This window comes from Aethalodelphis obliquidens, unplaced genomic scaffold (genome assembly GCF_003676395.1).
Source record: "Aethalodelphis obliquidens isolate GAN/ISIS:26980383/991018 unplaced genomic scaffold, ASM367639v1 scaffold48, whole genome shotgun sequence".
In the NCBI taxonomy this organism is placed as follows: domain Eukaryota; kingdom Metazoa; phylum Chordata; class Mammalia; order Artiodactyla; family Delphinidae; genus Aethalodelphis; species Aethalodelphis obliquidens.
Genome location: NW_020837992.1, coordinates 833041 through 853319, shown reverse-complemented (window position 1 = coordinate 853319; position 20279 = coordinate 833041). Strand labels below are relative to the sequence as shown.

At 48.1% G+C, this 20279-nt stretch overlaps 1 protein-coding gene across 6 annotated transcripts in view; it reads right to left on the bottom strand.

The window, feature by feature from the left end:
• The window catches only part of ATP2B4 (ATPase plasma membrane Ca2+ transporting 4), a 104496-nt gene that overhangs the window by 49131 nt on the left and 35086 nt on the right, over positions 1–20279 (bottom strand). For all 6 annotated transcript variants that reach the window (XR_003427938.1, XM_027082678.1, XM_027082679.1 and 3 more), the window contains exon 2: positions 11510–12168. Coding sequence is in view for 5 of the 6 variants with exons in the window: in XM_027082678.1 (XP_026938479.1) it covers positions 11510–11702 (193 nt within the window). In the remaining variant the exon portion in view is untranslated. The remainder of the gene's footprint in view (positions 1–11509; positions 12169–20279) is intronic.

Genomic DNA, 20279 nt, shown 5'->3' with positions numbered 1-20279 from the left:
CTGTGCGCCACAACTACTGAGCCTGTGCTCTAGAGCCCGTGAGCCACAAATACTGAGCCCACGTGCCACAACTACAGAAGCTCGTGCACCCTACAGCCTGCACACTGCAACTACTGAGCCCACGCACCACAACTACTGAAGCCCGCGCGCCTACTGCCCATGCTCTGCAACAAGAGAAGCCACCGCAATAAGAAGCCCATGCACTTCAACGAAGAGTAGCCCCTGCTTGTCGCAACTAGAGAAAGCCCGTGTGCAGCAATGAAGACCCAACACAGTCAAAAATTAAAAAATAAAATAAAATGTTAAAAAAAATAAAAACTAAAAACAGAGTTGGCTTCCACCCAGTGGCTCATACATAAAAGCAAGAAAGAATAAGCTATCTGCCCAAGGTCATGCTAGGAGGCTAGGAGACAGAGCCCAACCAGTTGTCCTGTCCAAGTTTCAGTGGTTTCAGGAGATCAACAGAGTAGAGGCTTCGAGACTCCAACTTTGGGCATCCCCTTTTTGCACACAGTCATCCTTTTCTGTCACACACAGAGGCATACATGCATAGACACACACACATCACTAAGAAGCACTATTGTTCTGCTAAGTACTATGTACTTAGAGATGTACTAGGTGCTAAGAGAAGTACTACTTAGACAAAGTACTAGGAGAAGCACTATTATTCAGGTTGAATAAAAAGAGAACAATGAAGGTGAAGCCACTGAGGTAGTACTCAGTCCTTGATTATCAGCATGCCCCCCACTAACACACATGTGCTTACGTACCTGTGTGAGTGTGCACACACAGTCCAGGCATGTTGCCAGAGAGAAGAAGAGTGAGGCAGAATTATTCCCAGTGTCTTCCTCATATTTAGGCCCTTCTCCTGGGCCCTAGGGGTGTTATAGTTTAAGGGAAGAGGAGACAGCTTCTAACTTTAATTAATGCCAGGTGACATTTATCAAGTTGTTTACACAACTTGATTAGCAAATTAGCCCTGGTTTTGGCACTGGACATTGTTGGCTATACTGTGGGATCCCCACAGTCAGGGTGAGGCAACCTTTGTCTTGAAAAAAGATCAGCAGCTGAGGAGGGTTAGAATCAAAGGATGGGGACACTTAACCCAGCTTCACACAGAGGTGCAAGAAAAGCAGATGACCGGAAGCTGCAAGGAGAAAATGGGGATACTGATGCCAGAGGACTTCTTCACACTTTAGTCAACGTGAAGGGCTACTCCACTGGTGGGGAATGGGGGCTTAGCAGGAGGGCAGACATCTATTCTCCATCTCCACTGAATAGGATGCAAGAGTGTTTCTTTAAATGGCAAGGAGAGAGATTTGGGTTAGAACTAAGGAAGACAGAGCAAGATTTTGAAAATGGAAAAATAGATACTCAAGGGAGTATTGTTTGCGGGGTCCATTTCTCCACCCTAAAAACAAAAACCATCAGGAGAGGTACTTGAAATCTACCTGGGGACCCCGCCTGGAGGTGAAGTGGGGGTGTGAACTGGCACCCGCGATTGTGGAGTGAGGACTGCAGACCACTTCCTCTTGCCAGTGCTCAGGAGAGGGAAACAGGGGAAGTGGTGCCTGATGCTCTTATCCAGGGCCTCCTGCCTCCTTGGGCCCAAAAGCACCACCCTGGCTGGAAAGCTGAGAGGCACAGCAGAGCTCTGCAGGGGAGCGGGTTTGACCAAAGCGCTAGAAGCAAGCTGGGCTGCCTGCCAGAGAATCCCTGCCTCTACCACTCTGAGAAGTCAGTTCTCAGCAGGAAGGAAAATCCAGGGCCTGGGAAAGGAGTGTTTCTGGGCAGGGCATCTTGACCCCCAGGCAGGCAGAGGCAGAGTTGCCAGGGGACAGGGCCTTGCTGGTTCTTCCTCTCAGGGACCTGAGATAGCAAGTCTGTGCCAACTTGGAACTGCTGTGCTGGACGGCCAGGCTTGCTGGAGGGAAATAGGAGTTCTGCTAATTTGTTAATCTACCTAGGATGTTTCTCAAGAAAGCAGGATTCACAATGTAAAGGGAGGATATGTTATTCCCTCCTTAACAAGGGTGAGGGCAAATCAAGACATCAGATATTAGAGGTTATCATCAAGGGACATCCCAGTAAGTCTAATGAAGGCCAAAATGGCATCAACACCACAAGAACAGTCTCGCTAAAAGCACCCCATCTGAGGTAGCCCTGCCTCTCCCTGCTCTCATATTAATGCCTCATAATCACCCTTGACTCCTCTCTCTCTCTCTCCCTCTTATCCACTATATCCGTTTAGTCAGGGAATCTGTCAGCTCTATCTTCAAAATATATCCAAGGTTCCCTCACTTCTCATGTTCCACAGCTGCCATCCTGGTCTGAGTCACGGTCATCTCTCGCCTGGACCACTGCGACTGTCTAACTGGCCTGCTGCTTCCACCCTTGCCTTTCTGTTCTCAGTCTCTTCTCTTTCCAGAATGATCTCTTACAGCCCAACCCATGACACTCATCTACCCAGAATCCTCTGGTGCCTTTTACTTGGAATGAAACTGGATACAGAAGACATTACAATGGCCTATAAGCCAAGCCCCCTTTATGAGCCCCCAGCCCCCCACCCCTTAACTCCTACCATTTTCCCCTTGTTCACTGAGATGCCATCAAGCTAGCCTTCCTGCCATTCTCTGCATGCACTAGACACGTTTCTTTTTCAGGGCCCCTGCACACGTTTCCTTTCTCAGATTCCTCTTCACTAGGTAGGGCTCATCCTTTCACCTCCTTCAGGTCTTTGCACAAACGCCACCTTCCTCGTGAGGCCCACCCTGACCCCCGTATTTAACACAGACTTTTCTGCCCCTAGCACATTTGATCCCCTTATCCTGCTTAACCGTTTCCCTCTACAGGTCTTCTCTCAGAACAGATTATATACTTATCCTACGTTTGTCTATGCCCCTCCACAAGGGCAGGATTTTTGTCTTTGTTCCTTAGGTCTAGAACAGTGCTGGACACACAGTATGCACACAGATTTATTGAATGAACTGCATGAATGAGTAATAAATAAGACTGTGAACACTGAAGCGATTACAATTGTGCCAGATGCTTCACCAGGCACATTTGTGTCTTCTCACCGAAACACTGCAAAGCCCTATGCAGTAGCTGCTATTAACCCCACCTCACATATAAGCACACTATGGCCTGGAGAGGTTTTCTAACTACTCAAGTAAGTGCGCGGCAGTCTATGCCGCTCTACAGGAAGCAGCTGGATGCCAACCTACACACAGTGGGGCTGGGGTGTGGAGGCAGCCGCACTCAGCTGAGGCTTCATTCTGGCGTGACTAACTTGTCCTGGTTTGTCTAGGGCTTTCCAGGTTTTAGCACTGGAGCTCCTGCCTCCTGGGACGGCCCCTCAGCCCCAGGCAAACAGGGATGGTTGGTCCCCCACCCTCCTTTATTTACCTCAGGGCAGGCCCACATGCTGCTTTTCTCTACACCTCTAGGCAAATCAGTCCCGTTCCCACTCTTTATTTACAACCGGGGTGAATTAGTCCCATCTTTTCCCGTCCTCAGGGATGGTGACACCAGGTCTGTCAGAGTCTAATCTATGAATTTTGTATTCAATAAGAGGTTCATTACTGGCCTTTTTTGGACCCAAGCAAATGAAACAAGACAGGTTATGGAAAACAAAAAAGGTCAGGCCTTGCTCTCACTTAGATGCCCTCAAAGTCACACATTTACTTCCCTTTTGCCATTTTCTCTCATCTCTCTGCTCCACCTTAAGTCACCCTATGCTCTTACAATAGCTACCTTAAGAAGTCAAGTGGCTGCCCAAGTTCCCAGCATGCCCTGTGGCAGGGAGGGGCAGTTTGGGGCTGTCAGTGTAGTAGCCTTGGGAATCCTCTCTGACATGTGGCATGGCACAGGAAAGCCATGTGGGACTGGGAGCTCGGCCAATCCCCAATTTTGGGCTTTCCATTCCCATTCTTCCTGCCCCTAAGAGGCTCTCAGGCCTTGATCTCAGCAGCTGTGATTTCACATAAATACTTGTCCAGCCCAGGAGGGGGTTTTAGTCCCTTATCTCCACAGTTGCTTCTAAAATATACCGCTTCCCGAAGAGGGGAAGGAAGACTTGGCAGGGAGAAAATGCTGGAAACACTGGAAAAGGGTTTCCCCTAAAAATACATCAAGAAAATGAGAAGAAACCTTGTCCCCAAGAACATAAGAGAGAAAATCCTACCCAAATTGGGAATACATCTGGCCCGAAGAACCAGACTTAACACATGAGCTAGGAGAGGTGACAAGAATGTCAGTCTGTGAAGTCATTGCCCCCACCCCACGCTGGGGAATTACACAGCCCTGCCCAGGCTGGCGGGAGACGGAATAAACAGCAGTGGAAAATCTGTGTCTGCTATGAGCCTGTGCGGGGACCCAGGGCTTGGGCGGAGAAGCAGAGGCCCAGCCCTCAGTGGCCTGGCTCCAGCAGGGAAGGACCAGGGCCAGCTTCCCTAGGAGGCCGAGGACTGTTGGCAGAGGCACCCCTTATCAGAGCCAGCCCAGGCCCAGAAAGGGTGGGGCTAGGTTAGACATCATGAGGGACTTCCCAGCTGTCTGAGTTATGATACCTTGCCAATGGGACAGCAGAATCTTCTCCTACAAAGATAGTATAAGGGAGAGGTTTCTCTGGGTTGATTTGAAGGCAATCCTATTTGGTATATAAGAACAGACATCAGAATACCTTTCAAGTCCTACCTTAAAAACCCTGGATTAGGGGGCAAGAGGGAAGAGTAGCCTAAAATCAACATAAGGACTGACAGGCTTCAGTCAGCTACTGCTGCTAACCCATTGCCACTCCTCCGAGGATTCAGAGCAGTTTCCCTGCTTCTGCATCTCTAGCTTAACACACTCACAGCTTGGAGATGTGCTCCGTACCTGCTGGCCTTCCAGCCCCCAGAGAGAAGGCAGTCTCCCTAAGGTCACAACAAGAGGATGATGGACTTAGAGAAGAATGCCCCTTTCTCACTCGCAATCCTAAAGCCCTGCCCTAGGTGGACAGCTTCCTCAGGGAATGTCTCCCCCTATCTGGCCCTCTGCTGTATGCCTTTTGTGAACACTCCAACTCTGGCATAGAGAAGAGACAGCTCCCCAGAGCGCCCTCCTCACCCTCTGCTCGGCCGCCCTCTCCCACGCTGCACGCACACACTCCCCTGTGGTGTCACACCCCCCAGTACTCATACCTCAGAGCTAAACACAAAGAGCGAAAGCTCCACTTCCAAGGGTGGATGCAACATCTGCCCCAGCCAAGGAGGGGATGCTATCTTTCTTCCTTCCCCTAGCTGATGGTCCAGTGCAAGGCACTGACAAGAAGGTTTAAAGCAAAACAACACTTTTTGCTTCGGGCAAGGAGGAGCTGGATAGAAAAGAATTCACAGAGCCTGGGGTTGGCCTGGGAAAGAGCAGGCCCATAGTTGTCACGCATGGTTGGCCTAATTCAGCCCTAGGCATATAACTCAAACCAGACAGGGAACTCCCAGGATGCAACGTGGAATTCCCTGCAGGGGGAGGAGGGACTAAGGGAGGGCACTTTTTCTCTCCTGTCTTTCTCAATCATCTACCATCCCACTGTGGATGCTGCTTCCCCCAGGTTTTGTGAAAACCTTTCCCACCCCTCTGCCAAGTACTAAATATTTCACAGCTACTCACATCACAGTGTAGCTGCTCTCTGGCTGTTTGAGCTGGTTTGCCCATCTCTAACCCTTCTCCTCCCTCTAAGATATTCTTTTGGCATGAGTCTCTGTCATACCTTAAACTTAAGATGTCTGCCCAAAGTGTGATAGGCAGAGAGGACCACAGATGGTTATTCTCAGCAGTCATGCCCACATGAATTGTTTTTAGAATAATTTATTTGGCATCTTCCAGGTGATGGCTATGGGGCAGAGGGCATGAGGAAAGAGAGGTAGCTTGGCCATGCTTCTAAGTTGAAATTGATGGACTCCTAAAAGTCGATTTTCTAAAACAGACTATAAGCCCTACAGATAGGGAGGAAAATCTCAGAGAAGCCAGTTGCCCATCTTCTTCTCATATCCGTTCCATTCCATATCCACTTGCCCATTTCTTTACATCCCCTGCAACATCAACATTCTCTAAAGCAGTGGTCTCTAAATGGGGGGCATGCATTCATCCGTTAGAGCGTGGGAAAGGTACTGGAACTTTTTGTATTACTTCATCCATTTCTATTTCTTGTAGATCCTACTATGTAAATAATATTAGTGTTAGAAGTACTGTAGGTGAACATTTATTGGGGCTACGTGTGCAATTTTCTTTCAGATTGACAATGCTACTGGAAATTTCAATCTCCTACACTGAGGAAGAGCCCAATCCCAGTATGTCCCAGCTTATGGGAAAATGGATAGTTCTTGGTAGAACATGCCACTGACCTCAAAAGGCATGGCAACAGGAACACAGCTAAACCCCAGAGACCTTAAGGTGGCAGGAGATATTAACCTAAATCCTGCAGTTAATGAACCAAAATCAAAGTTTGCGCTGTCTTAAAACAGATTCTTTCCCCCTCCTGCTGTTTACTCCCCAAAGAATCTCAGCTCCCAAAACCTAGTAGGTGCTCAGTTATTAGGCAAGGCAAAGATGCTTGCATCTTATGCCAGGAACATTTACTAGGTGGTAGCAATTACCACAGAGCATGGCCAGGCCAGAGCTTCCCTAGGCAATCACACGATGGAGGAGTCCTACCTCTGACTCCTAGGCCCCCTTTTCCTTCCCTACAATCCCCTCAGCTTAGGTCCCTGTACTGTGTGCTCCCATAATACCATCATAGCACTATGACAATATTTCTGAAATTGCCTTAATTTTTGTGTATCCTCTTATTGCCTGTAAGCTTTATGGAAGCAAGACCTGTCCCTGTTGTGTTCACCATTGTGTCCCCAGCACCTGCTGGACATTAAATATTTGTTTAATGTGGTTGAAGAGAAATTAGAAACCCTCTGTATCCCACTGTCACACCCTCAACTCTGCAGAGGCGGAAAGGAATAGCAGGGTACAGAGGGAACATGAGACAGAAATTCCCACCAACGTTCTTCTAGATCCAAATTCAACATAAATAGTCTTTAGCTTTACGAAAGAAGTCCACAGGTAATGACTCATTGTTTAGTCAAGGCTCCCCTTCTCTGCCCTTTCTCATCTGGGCCCAGACCTCCCCCCTAACCGTTGGCCTAGCTCCTCCTCAGAAAACATCATTCTTCCTCCTAAAAAGGGTAACACAGCTGAGGACCAATGTGGAAAAGTTCTATGGAAAAGAAGAATTCATACAACTTTCTATCTAGACCAAAGAATCTCTCAACTAGGATCCTCTCTGCTTCCTGCACACAAAGGGAGACTGAGACTAAAGAAAAATACCTCTTCTTTCTTCCCCTTAAGCCACGGGTAGTTGTCATTCCAGATTCACAAAGGTTTCTCTTGCTCTTGGAAGCCAGGAGATGGCATGGAAAACTGATCAGAAGATAAAAGGCTATCTTCTAGGGGGTAGCACCCAAAATGCTCAGCTCTCTGGGGACTGGAGAGATTGGCTGGGGTTGGGATGTAATGGGGAAAGAAGAGGCAATAGAAAGAGGGGGGATAAAGAAATTGGAATGAGGAAAGAAGCAAGCAAACTAAACAGATTCCATTGGCGCAAAATGCTCAGGTTTTCCCTACTGGTAAACCTCAGGCACACAACCACCACTTATCCAGGAACTAGAGCCTCACCTCTGCCTCTTTGCCTTTCTTTAACATGGCCATGAAGGCTGAACTCTTTAGTGGCTTAGATGAAAGCATGTGTCGTCTTTCACGTCTCCCCCACCCCTTTTTGTTTCCCCAACTTTCCTTCCCTTTTTTGCTCACACTCAGCCTTGTGTCTGGTCGTTGCTGAATGCCATGGAGGCTGAGCACCTCCACGTCATCTCGAATGTAACCAACTCTTGGCCACTGGGGCATCTCCTCTTGTTCCAACTAGCCATTGTACTCAAGGAACGCAAGCCAACATTAAACTCACATTAGCATTGGGTCACGGTTAGACATTTTATCAGGCATTGGAATACAAAACAAACTGTAAAATTATCTGTGATTCTGAGATTCTCCATGCTGCTGCTCTAGCCAAAGGGGCAGCAGAACATTAATGGACTGTGAATCAGAAAACATGAATTATTCCATCGAGTTCTACCCTGTGGTAAGACTTTAGGCAAGTCATTTAAACCTTTTGGTCTGTTATGAGCAAGAGAGAGCGAGCGAGTGAGACAGAATAAAAAAAAACATGTTAGTGTTTGAAATGTTATAAACTCCAAGTTCCATAAGACCCTTTAGTAGCTATGGTTTAAAATAATCTACCGGGCTTCCCTGGTGGCGCAGTGGTTGAGAGTCCGCCTGCCGATGCAGGGGACACGGGTTTGTGCCCCAGTCCAGGAAGATCCCACATGCCATGGAGGCTGCGCGTCCGGAGCCTGTGCTCCACAACGGGAGAGGCCACAGCAGTGAGAGGCCCGCGTACCGCAAAAAAAAAAAATAAATTAAAAAAAATAAAACAATCTACCAATCTATACTAAAGATACTATCAATCCAACAGAAAATAAAGGGGAAGAGTCATATTCTAGGAACCAATCTCCCCTATCTTACTTCACCTTGGTTTCCAATCAGCAGAATTCTAACACCGGGAAAATTTCTTTATTCTTATTATTAGCCTGCAGGGGCCTCGCACAGCTATGCTAGGCTGTCAGGCACCTCAGAGCAGTCTTCTGTGAACAGGCTGTTTTTTTATGGCACCTGGATATTGATGCTCTTTTCTCAGCCTGTCCAACCAAACCGCTCAGCACCATCCCCGTCTGGGGAGAGACTCCTGTGTCATAGTTCTTCTGTGTCTCCTTTTCCTGTCCCTTTACTCCTCTCACATATGAGGGGGTCATCGTTGGCACTGGGGGCTAGAAATTAGTCACGGAAAAGTTATTTTCTGACACCCTGCCTCCCCAGCTCCAGGACCGGCCCTATGGGTAAGTCGTAATGAAATAAATCAGGATACATATTTGTGATCTAAGGAAGCAGGAGAATGGCAGTGGACAACTGTGACAAAGGTAGGGGTACTGGGATATAGGCATGCCCAGGGTTTGTAGCAACAGAGGCACCTGACATCAGAAGGGTGACTTTCAACTACAGGTCTGAAACCAGGACTGGGAAAGAATCTAAGCATTCGATATCTGATGTTGAGATTAAAGTACAATATATATGCTGGCCTTTGGGAATGGAAGCTCTCTGGGAATCAGGAAGTTAACAATAACAGCTATGAGAAAGGGTTTGGAAAATCGGGAGGAAAGTCTGGACCCGGCTCTTAGGAGTTTCTTAGGTTCCAGCTTATTTGGACTTCTGAGTTTCACTTTGTGAGAGAAACAACTGACCCAAGGGATAAGAACAGAAGAGGAAGGGAAAAAGAAAGATCCTGCTTAAATTCTGATGAATGTTTCAAAAGTATTGCAGTATCTCAGTTAAACATAATAGGAATACCCTCTCTTTAAGGTCAATGCTACTGTGAAAGTGGCAGAATAAAGAAATCTAGCTGACAAGAAGTAGGCATTATCCAAAGGGCAGTCATTAGATACTAAACAGAAGGCCTTTGCTAAGCCACATGAAAGCAACTAAGCACTGCCATCTTAACCAGGATTTTTGACATCAACAGGTGAATGGAGAAAATGGACAGTGGTTGCAAGTAGACTGCAGCAGCCTCTCCAGATGTAAAAACACATTGCACTGCATAGGCACTCATATTCTGGCAAATATCTTCAGACACGTGGACTCCATTTTAATGTGAGACGACTAATTTATTGAACACCCGTTATAAGTGTAGGCATTGTATACAACATTACATTATTTAATTCCAATAACTCTGCAGCCTAGGTACTAACATCATTTTCAAAGAAGAAAATGATGTTTATTTAGGGAGGCTGAGCAAACTGTTCAATGCTATTCAGCTAGTAAATGGTAGAAGTAATTTTTTTGTGTGTGTGGTACGCGGGCCTCTCACTGTTGTGGCCTCTCCTGTTGCAGAGCACAGGCTCCGGACGCGCAGGCTCAGCGGCCATGGCTCACGGACCCAGCTGCTCCTCGGCATGTGGGATCTTCCCAGACCAGGGCATGAACCCGTGTCCCCTGCATCGGCAGGTGGACTCTCAACCACTGCGCCACCAGGGAAGCCCAGAGGTAATATTTGAACTTAGAGCCTATGAGATAAGAAACTGAATTCTAGAAGTACAGAGAACGTGTAGGGCAGCTCTCTTTGATTGCAAAATATAAAATAAAATAAAATAAGACATGGGCAATGTACAGATATCTAGATAAAAATCTCTTCCTTTTTTAATCCTAGAGAGTCTGGACTCCAAGTCAGTAACTTATAACATTGGCTAGGGGTCAAAACTTCTTAGAATTGGCAAGAAGTATGATGTGGCCTCCAAGGAAGGGTCAGAAATGGTATACCTCAAGAGGCTGAAGGCATCTAAAGGACAAGATCTTTGCTCTATCTCAAGCTACTCAACCATGGCCTGCCTGACTGATAGGACCAAGCAAGGACCTGTAACAGATGCTGAAACCAGGCAAAGGAGAAAATAAGATTCCTCTGGTACTCTCTCCATTTCAATGAGGCAAAATTATCATGGCTCACTGGGCAACTGGGCTGAGCCAGGTAAGCATGAAGCTGGATTGTTCCTTTTCCTTTTTTTTTCTTTTTTTTTTTTTTTTGCGGTACACGGGCCTCTCACTGCTGTGGCCTCTCCTGTTGCGGAGCACAGGCTCCGGACGCGCAGGCTCAGCGGCCATGGCTCACGGGCCCAGCCGCTCCACAGCATGTGGGATCCTCCCAGACCAGGGCATGAATCCGTGTCCCACGCATCGGCAGGCGGACTCTCAACCACTGCGCCACCAGGGAAGCCCTCATTTTCTTTTAAGAATAGATTATGAACAATTATACTAAAAGTGCATAGGACAGGGTTGAAAAAGTCATCAATAATTCCCTGAAAGAAAACAATGTGAGTAATCCAAAGATATGGTGGGTACAACTCTCTGCGTTATGACTTACCATCCCGTTTGTAACTGTGTACCATAGAGAAGTGCTACATTAGGTAGATGGACTCACCCACTTTTCTTCATATTACACTGTACGATCAGTGTGGGGAAGAATTTTATCTTCAACCTTTGCAATCAAAGACTGATACAGAATAAGGGACTTGATTACTGATAAAAGCATCTCTAACATAAACACTTATAAAATAGAGATCTTCTGCCTTCTGTACATTGATACAGAAAAAGGAGGAAAGAATGATCTTCAGAGAATACCACAGTCACTCAACATCATCTCTGGGATGACATTTCTCTCCATAGTCGCACCTCCTTTCAGCGCTTCAGATACTATACTTTACCCACCAGACACAGATATACCAGCAAGGTCTCCAGAAATGTTCCTTCTCTAGAAGTTGGGAAAATAATATATTTTAACACTAGCCACCTTCCTCCGATTCCCCACCCCTGGTACGGCCTTTACCTTCCACCGGGTTGGTTTTCAGTCTACTGCAGAGATTCATTACTCCTCCATAGTGGACATTGATCTGGTTTATTGCATCAGCTGAACGCAGCTCCATGAGCTTCCTCAGGTCCATTACCGTGCAGCCAAATTCCCCTTCATGGCTCTCAATTATCGAGTTGGCTGGCAAGGCGTGTTCTGTTGGGTTTGTCATTTTGCCTGCTGTTACCAAGCCCCTCAACCAGAGAAAATGTGAAATTTCCCTTCCACTGATCAGGGTCTCTTGCCTCTCTGCCTCACTTCTTACTTTTTGCTTCACTGGGAGCCCAGACGGGAAATAGATCAACTATATCTTGTGCAATAAGCTTCAGAGTAGCAACCCGTAGCCCAGATCCTTTTCTGGGTATGAAGCTTGGCAGTAGGAGGAGGAAGAGGATGGGGGAACTGAGTGGAACTGGACCACGTGTCACGATGATTGGTGTCCCCAGGTGGTGATGGAAGTGGTTGTCCAGGGTAGGTAGGTTCCTAGCTTAGACCAACTTGCACAGATGGAGGTGTAAACAGGATGTGCATGTTACCATGGAGGCAACCTTAGCAACAACCAGCGACTGCGGTGGTAGAGAGGTGGCAGGAGGAGGAGGAAGAGGAGGGTTCCCTGGATACCGATGACAACAGGATCTCTGGAATAAAGATTCAAAGATAGACAAAAAGAAACAATTAGAGCAGCATGGAGATCCAGCATCTGCAAGGGCAAGAGGTACTCATTCTAGCACAGGGTTTAGGTGACAGTTGATGTCTGAGCTGAACTGATAGCTGAGGCCTGAGCTGAGGCCCCTTCCTCCCTGGGAGGCCCCAGCAGCCTGTAGACTCCAATAATTTCAGATACACCCCAGTCTTCATACCTCACCTCTTCCAAACCACGTAACACAAATCCTGCAACTTCAGAAACTTGGAAATAAAAGGTTATGACCTCTAATTGTTCTAATGCACTCCCTGTCTATTTGAGGGAACTGCTATAGAATCTTTTAGTCTGACCTTACTTCTAAGAGGTGAGAAGAGGTCAGAAAAGGAGTCCAGACCAGAGTGATCTGGAGGGTGGCCTGCCAGTCTGCCACCCTCCCCCATGCCTTGCACCCTCCCCTACTCCTAACACACACATTTACAAACCAGGAGGACAGCCTGGTAGAAGATGCCCAATCCTCTGCAGCCCCTCAGAATACTCAGCCTGATGCTGTATAGAAATTCCTCAGGATGCCACAGGTGTCAATAGATCAGGAGCTAAGCCCCCCACTGCTCCAAAAAGCTTTTGGGGGGAAAGGATGAGTAAAATGCTCTGTCAGTAGGCGATACAGGGTGGAACCTTTTTACATAAAGGGGACAGAAGGACCTCTGAGGAGGAAAGATAGTGAGTTTGAAGCCTATGAGTGTTAAAGTTCCTCTGGAGTGGCAGGAATACGACAGCTACTGATTCAGATAGAGCCTAGGGCCACAACAAGGTGAGTAGGGGAGCAAAGTTAGTCTGCGTGTGAGTGACACCAGAGGGTCTCAAACCAGCATTTCTCCCCTCAGGAAGGCATGTGTTACCTCTTACACGTGCTCACTAGGGAGAGAGGGTCAGGAGTATGGACAGGTGAGAACAGGGAGGTTGAAGGTGAAAAGTCTTATCCTGAGCCCCGTTCTCAGCATCAGAAAGGGGCTGCTGTGTGGCTTGCAGGAGGACTGCCACACACTGGCTATTTAAACGTGAAGGGGCTCTTCTTGAACACAGCACCCGAACACTGGGGGCCCAGCCCCTCTCTAATAAATGGATGACATCCTTGCTTCTAGAAGGTGAACGAGGGAGCACAAGGACCATCAGATAAGGACTTGACTCTTTTATCAATTAATTTTCCAAAAATCTCATGTGGCCAAAGTTCCTGCTAATTGTAATCAATCCTGTCCTTGGCAGGTTCCACGGGGATGGAGGTGGTTAAACCCCTCCCTCTCCCAGTCTGCCCTCTGCCTCCTCCTTCTACTATAAATTTTTAGAGCTACTCTGACTTACAAAGGGTTACGCAAGCAGGGTTTTGTTTTGTTGTTGTTGCTATTGTTTTTTAAACATCATATTCCCTTTCTTTTTAGATGTCATCAGAGAATCCTGGGGAACAAGGAGGTCTGGAGAGAACCTGAGGCAGAGTGTCAAACTCTCTTCAATCATACTGGCATAGGGATAGGCAGTACCACAGACTTTTCTCTCCAGTTCACCTTCTTCTCCAAGTCTGGAAGCAGTGGGAAGGGCTATAGCAGCAAGAAGCCCAGCTGACCCTTAAGTTGAACCCCTTAACCTTTCAAGAGGATGTTGAGGACAGTGCTGATTGAGAGCTTAGCTGGAAATCAGAAGATTTTACTTTTTTTTACTCTCTACCCACTGCCGTGTTTGTTCTATGAAGGCAGAGATTTTTCATGTGTCTTCTTCACTGCTTTCTCTCCAGTGCCTAGATAAGCACCTGCACAGAGCGGGCATTCAGCTAATTCCTTTGGTTGAATAACCAGTAGTAGATTCAGAACCAGATTCACCATCTTCCCAGGTACCCCTTGGCAAGTCACTTGGCCTTCTTAGTGTTCAGTTTTCTTAGGGCTCAGCTCCTCCCATCTTTATCTGGGGGAAGAATCAGCCCTACCTTTTCACACCATCCTAAGAAAGTGATAAAGGGAAGGGATTATAAATAGAAATAGTGCTTTGAAATCTTAGATGAAAGATGACCAGTGTCCAGTATAGGACACTCAAGTGATGAGAAAAAGCTTAATTTGATCTTAGTGAACTTTTTTTATCTAGCCCTTTAAGCAGAAGAGCAATAATTTCCATGTGCCCCTCCATCTTTCCTTGCCAGGGGGAACTCCCACACCCCCAAAAGAATGGAAAATTCCAAGGCAGCTTCATTAGCAGTAACCATTAGCTAGGTTATAACCATTTGCTGTAACCACTAGGCAATGCGGCCTTGGATCTCCAGAGAAGTAGGGGCAGTCTGAAGAGATCAAAGAGGAGAGATTCTTCCACTCACACAGACAACCAATGAGAACAGGTCACTTAAGATTAGAACACATGGGACAAGTAGAAAAGAATGAGGTTTGTCTGCTTCAGGTTGCTCTAGAGACACACATGGAGGTCAAGCACTGAGCTGCTGGCACAAAGTCACAGGGACGGTGCCCATTCGGGACCCTTTCTCAAGTTGGGCTCTCCGCGAAAGTTCTTCCGGAATCCAGAGGCATAGCTGGTGCCGATACTCCTCTCTGAGCTCCTAGAATAAGAGCAACGGCTGAGCTTGCCTAGCCCCTAACCTTATTAGGCAACTGGCAAAGAACAGTATGTAAATGCTCACACAGGCTCAGCCTCAGATGCAATGCTCAGATGCCAGGGAGGTACCACCTCTTGTCAGGTCAGGATTAGTCATTCGGCTCAGGGCCTCCTGGGTGAGGTATGTTCTCACTCCCCGTTTCTAGCGTTTTGCCAGCTTAATGATGATGGGACGGAAGAGCAAACTCTCATCCTTTCCTGCGGGGGCAAGAAGTCATACTACTTATATGATCATTAAATCATTTTAATTTTTTTCCTCCTAAAGTTCTGTAACATCTGTTCTACACCTTGCAGTGACATGTAAAAGGACTGTCGTATCAATTTTAGGCAGGACAGCTGTGACTCCCACCTTACAGATGAAGACACTGAGGTCCAAAGACATAAAAAGTGATTTGTTCTTTGGCAAGTCAGTGGCCTTGACTGCCTGGTCCTCTTTTTGTTATACCTTGCTCCTTCCCTCAAGTCTGGACCTCCCCATTTTCTGACAAATATAAGTCCTTTAAAAAGTAGGCAGCTTTGGGATACAGAGAATACACATAACCGCTTAGAGGAAATGCTGACTCTTACCCTTGCTCTTTCTCTTTCAGAATCAACTACATCACATCCCAGGCAATGAGGGTGAAAGAGACCCCCTCCTGTTCCTACACATGCCTGAGAAGCAGACCATCCTATATTTCCTGATGACTCAATATGCAGCTAAGCTCCCTAGCAAGTTCTAAACTGAGGAGCTGCCAGAGACAAAAACCTCATGCCTTAAGTCACCAAACCACAAACAACAGTCAGACACTGTTTCCTCCAATTTTGTCAAGAAATCCCTTACTCTTAACTTTCCTGGGGTGCATCCCCAGGCTATGAGGAAAAAGGGTAACCCCCTATGTAGGGAGTAGGGTATTCTGAGAATCTGAAAGGAACCCACCCCCTGAATCTCCCCTGCCAAAGGCTCCTATTGAATCTGGCGTGATGCATGGGAAGTGAAGTATGAATGGAAAGAGGAGAAAGGAAACAGGAGGGGCCAGGGGCCTAGGGCTTCAGGCTGGTGCAGCACTGCAGCCAGACTTGCCTGGAATAATAAGTAGCTGTGCTCAACTCTGGCTTCCGGGCTGCAGGCAGGGGCTGTCCAGTGGAGTGGACTCTCATGCCCTGCCCTCTTCGCTGGGCTGGGAGCCTCTGCTCAGAAGTGAGTTGGTGGCACTCAGAGATGCTGTGTTTGGAGCGTCAGTGCCAGGGAGGGAAGACCTTGTGCGGGTGGGGAGGGGGGTGGCACAGGAGTAGGCTGGGCCCACCTTAGAATGCACCAAACTGAAGTATGAAACCTGCTTCGAGCCCACACTTCCCCAAGAGAAATCATATATGTAAACTCACACACATGCGCACACACGGTGTAGTGTATAGGCAGCAGCCTAGCATAGCAGCTGATATGTAGTGGTTGGTCCATACACAGTAGTTATTTATCATTATTCCACATATTGTTTCACTGAATCTTCACTAACAGCTCTATACGGAGGGCACCCCATTTTATAGCAGGGAAATAGAGATTCAGAGAACCAGGATTTGTGTCTTAGTCTGAATCCAAAGCCACCCTGCCTCAAGTACAAGGACAATCCTGTAAGAAAAATGAAAAAAAAGCTACAGATTTACTTCCTACAGCTTGATCAGAAGGCCCATATAAACCTATCTATCTGTCCCTGGCCCACAACCCCTGAAGCCTCTACAACACATCAGGGCAGGCGTAGGGGTAGAGCTACAGCTTGTGAGGGGCAGACACTCCCCACTCCATCCCCACCCCCGCACATACGTACCCCCCCAGCCAGAATGCCCTTAGCTCTGGATTGGCATGATTCCAAGTATATCCAGTTCCCACCTAGAGACTGAAGGAGTGGGGCTGAGGGCTCCCTCCACTCCTCTTTTTGCACCCAGGGCCTTGCAGCCTGTAGGGACTGGGGAGAGGCACAGAGAGCCCTGGCTCTAGATTCTCTCCCTCCTTTCTCCAGTGGGGGCAGTTCCTCGGCCATTATCTACAGTGTTTTAAGCTTCACTCCTTTTCTCGGCACTGTCATACCTCTTAGAGGGGCTTTCAAGAAAGCTGGCAAGCACCTGAACGTGGCAGGCTGCCCAGCGTGAAAACATCCCTGGTTGGCCCTTCTCTCTGAAAGTCTAAATTCTACACGAAGGCTGCTCTGCTCCCTCCTCATTACAGGCCCCTTATTCCCATAACCCAGAGTCTAGCCCACCTGCGCTAGTTCCCACCACTTGGGTGTAGCAGCCATCCTCATCGTGGTTCCAGGTTCTCTTTCCCTCCCCATGCCCGCCCTGCCCTAATTGCCCCCCTAATGCCTGCTGACTTGCAGAGCAGACCTGCGCACATACCCTCCTTCAGTCTACTGAGGCCCTTTGGAGGCATATGGGAAGAAGGTCAGAGGCAGAGGATGTTGGCTAAAGTTCAGGTAGTGGGCGGCACCACCTGTCTTCATCAGTAATAGCCATGCTGGTGCCAGGAAGCCAAGTGAGGGCTGAGGCCCCAAACCACGCCTCAGCATGGCATACGGTAGCCTGTGCTTCTGGTCCTGGTCTTGGAACTTGATGCTAATTCTCAGCCAGCCCCTAGGATTTGGGTTCTGGTGGGTACTCCCTTCCTAAAGAGAAAACATCACTTGCTGGTTAGGAGGTGGTATACATGAGGGTCCCTCCCTTACCCTCCCCCTCCCCAAGTCTGCTACCCTGAGAGTGTCTTCTTCAACTCAGCAGCAGAAATGCAGTGCTAGAATCAAAGCATCCATCTGGAGAAAATGTCTTGCTCTCAGCCCCTGGGTCTCAGGGATCCAGAGTTTCCCCTCATCCTTGGAGCCACCTCGTACTTGACCGAACTAAGTCTATGCATACCCTGGATCCAGTCATCAAGTGGGTACCTCTCCCAAAGAAACTCTCCCACAGGTTCAGAAAAGGGCATGTGTAAGGATGTTCACTGGGGCGTTATCTGTGGTGACAGAGAGTTGAAGGCAACCTGGGATCCCCTCTCCCAGTGATGGACAGGTAAAATATGTGGGCTAGATAAGAGGGGATATTATGCAACAGTTAGAAAGACAGATCAGATATACACACAACAATATTGCTATCTTAAAAATAGTGCTTAGTGGAGGTAAAAAAGGTGCTTTAACAAAAGTTAAAAACACATGCATCTAAAGCAAAACTATACATTTTAAGGGATGTATTTAAACAAAAAGATACATATTAACACATGAGAATGCTGCTCCTAGGCAAGGAAGGGAAAAGACATGGGCTATGGGGAAACAGTGAGCACAGGAAGGGCCTTGCATGGACCAACGATAATACTGGGCCATGAATCCCTAGTATGATTGACTGAATAGTCTGTACCTGAGGTCTGAAAAAAATAAAACATACTATGATGCTGGAGCCTGGAGGGGCTGTACTGTCTAAGATATGCTATGACAATGAGGACAAAACCTATCAGTTCTGGCCAGATGCTTTCAGAGGGCAGGGAGAAGGTCAGGCCCATAGATAGCACAGCCTTCTCTCAACAGTGATACCAAGAATTGACCCAAGGCCGATGACAGTCTCTTCCTGATCATCTGGCCTGTTGATCCGGCCCCTCTCAGAGACTCCAGGAACCAACAAGATGAAGACAGGAAGCTTCACAGCATGGGTTGGGAAACTGAAGCTGGCATGTGTCTAGTGGGGCATTGTCACTCCCCTGCATTCATCCTAATAATAGCATCAACAGATCAAGATGAAAACGGGCAGTCCCTTGAGCCTAGAGCCATAGGGAATATACCCTCTTTTCCAAATACTATGAGTCATACGGGTCCGGGTCACCTCCGCGGACTCCTGTGACTCAAGGGGTGTTGAGGAAATGTTCACAGCAAGCCAGAGCTAAAAAAAAAATGTAGACGATGGAACAGCAACCTCCCCCTCCTTCAGCTGATTAGGGAGGACAAGAGGTGACTTCAGGTGGGAGCAACAGTGCCAGCCAGGTCTGTTGTCTAATGAAAGGAGTGCTGGCCAGATTGTGGGAAATGCTCAGGATGTGGGTTAGAAGGGTACCTGCCTCTAACACTAAGGTGCAGCTGCTCAAAACTGGGACGGTTAGAGGCAGACCCTTACAGCAGCATTCAAATATCCAGTACACACACTCTCCTGGGCAACACAGATTGCCTTTCTTGAGGCTGCTGTGGTGTTTCCACACTTTGGTCCCAAGGGAATCAAAGGGCTTTTTAGCAGCTGGGTTGGATCCTGTGTTATTTTTAGAAACAAATTTCAGCAGAATCACTGCCATGCTCGTGGAGGGGGGAGGAGGGCCAATCTCCCTTGACTACTGGAGTCAGTCAGGATCTCCCTGCTCCCGGGCCTCAGGCTCTGGGGAGGCCTCCGGATGAGAGGGAAGTTGCCTGGCCTCAGACTGAGGAGGCCACATGGCATCTACCTAAAAGAGACTGCCGGGGCAGCTGTCCCAGGGGCTCAGCAGGAGAGGAAGCAAAATAACATTCCTGTGGGACCCAGACACTAGCCAGAGTGCCACACCCTGGACACCGTGCCTGCCGGCGTCCCATCGCCTCCCCCAGTCCACGGCCGTCTTGCCGGTACAGCCTACAGAGAGCCAGCCCCCGCCGTTGCCTCTTCCAGGCTCTCTCAGCCCAGCTACTTCCCGGAATTCCCAGGCGAATGGACAAGGGCTCCATGCTGAGAAGATGGAGTTCACCAGGAAAGAGAGCCGAGAGCATTCCCGAATAGCTGTCGCCTCACCCCCCAGTTTCACTCTTCCTTCTTCACACAGGAGGCGCTAAGCCAGTTCTGGTCTTTAGAAAGTGGGCAGACCATACTCTCTTGCACTTCTGTTGTGCCTTGGAGCAGTGATCCTGAAACTTGACTGAGCATCAGGACTCCCAGGAGGGCTCCCAGAGTTGCTGGTTCAAGAAGTCTGGGGTGGGGCCTGGGAATGTGCATTTATAACAAGCTCCCTAACAAGAGGATGCTGATGCTGGTCTGGGTACCACACTTGAGAACCATGCCGAGTTTACAACGTCGTGAGGATCTCCAGCAACACCAGGCTAAAGCACTTTGAGAGCCTCGATTGGGGGCCCAGTCCCGACATTGTCCTCAGATCCAGCCTGACAGGGGAGGCACAGGAGGCTCTTGTCACGTCTTACCCTCCTTTAGTCCTTCCAGAATGTTGATCTCTGCTTCCATTCATCTTGGGGCAGCCCTCTTTCCCAGAGAGACCCATGATCCTCCCAAGGAAAGCTCCTCTCCTGTGAGTCCTTGAGAAAATAGACTTGAGAGGACCTCCCTGAACAGGCTGCAACTGAAGCCAAGATTTATTCAGAAAGTTAAAACAAGATACCTGGTGAGGTTCAGAGGAAAACCCAGACCCCTTTCGGGTTCTGGTGCAGCTAAGCACCCTCTGCCCTCCTGTTTCCTACTCGGCAGGAGATGAGAGACGGT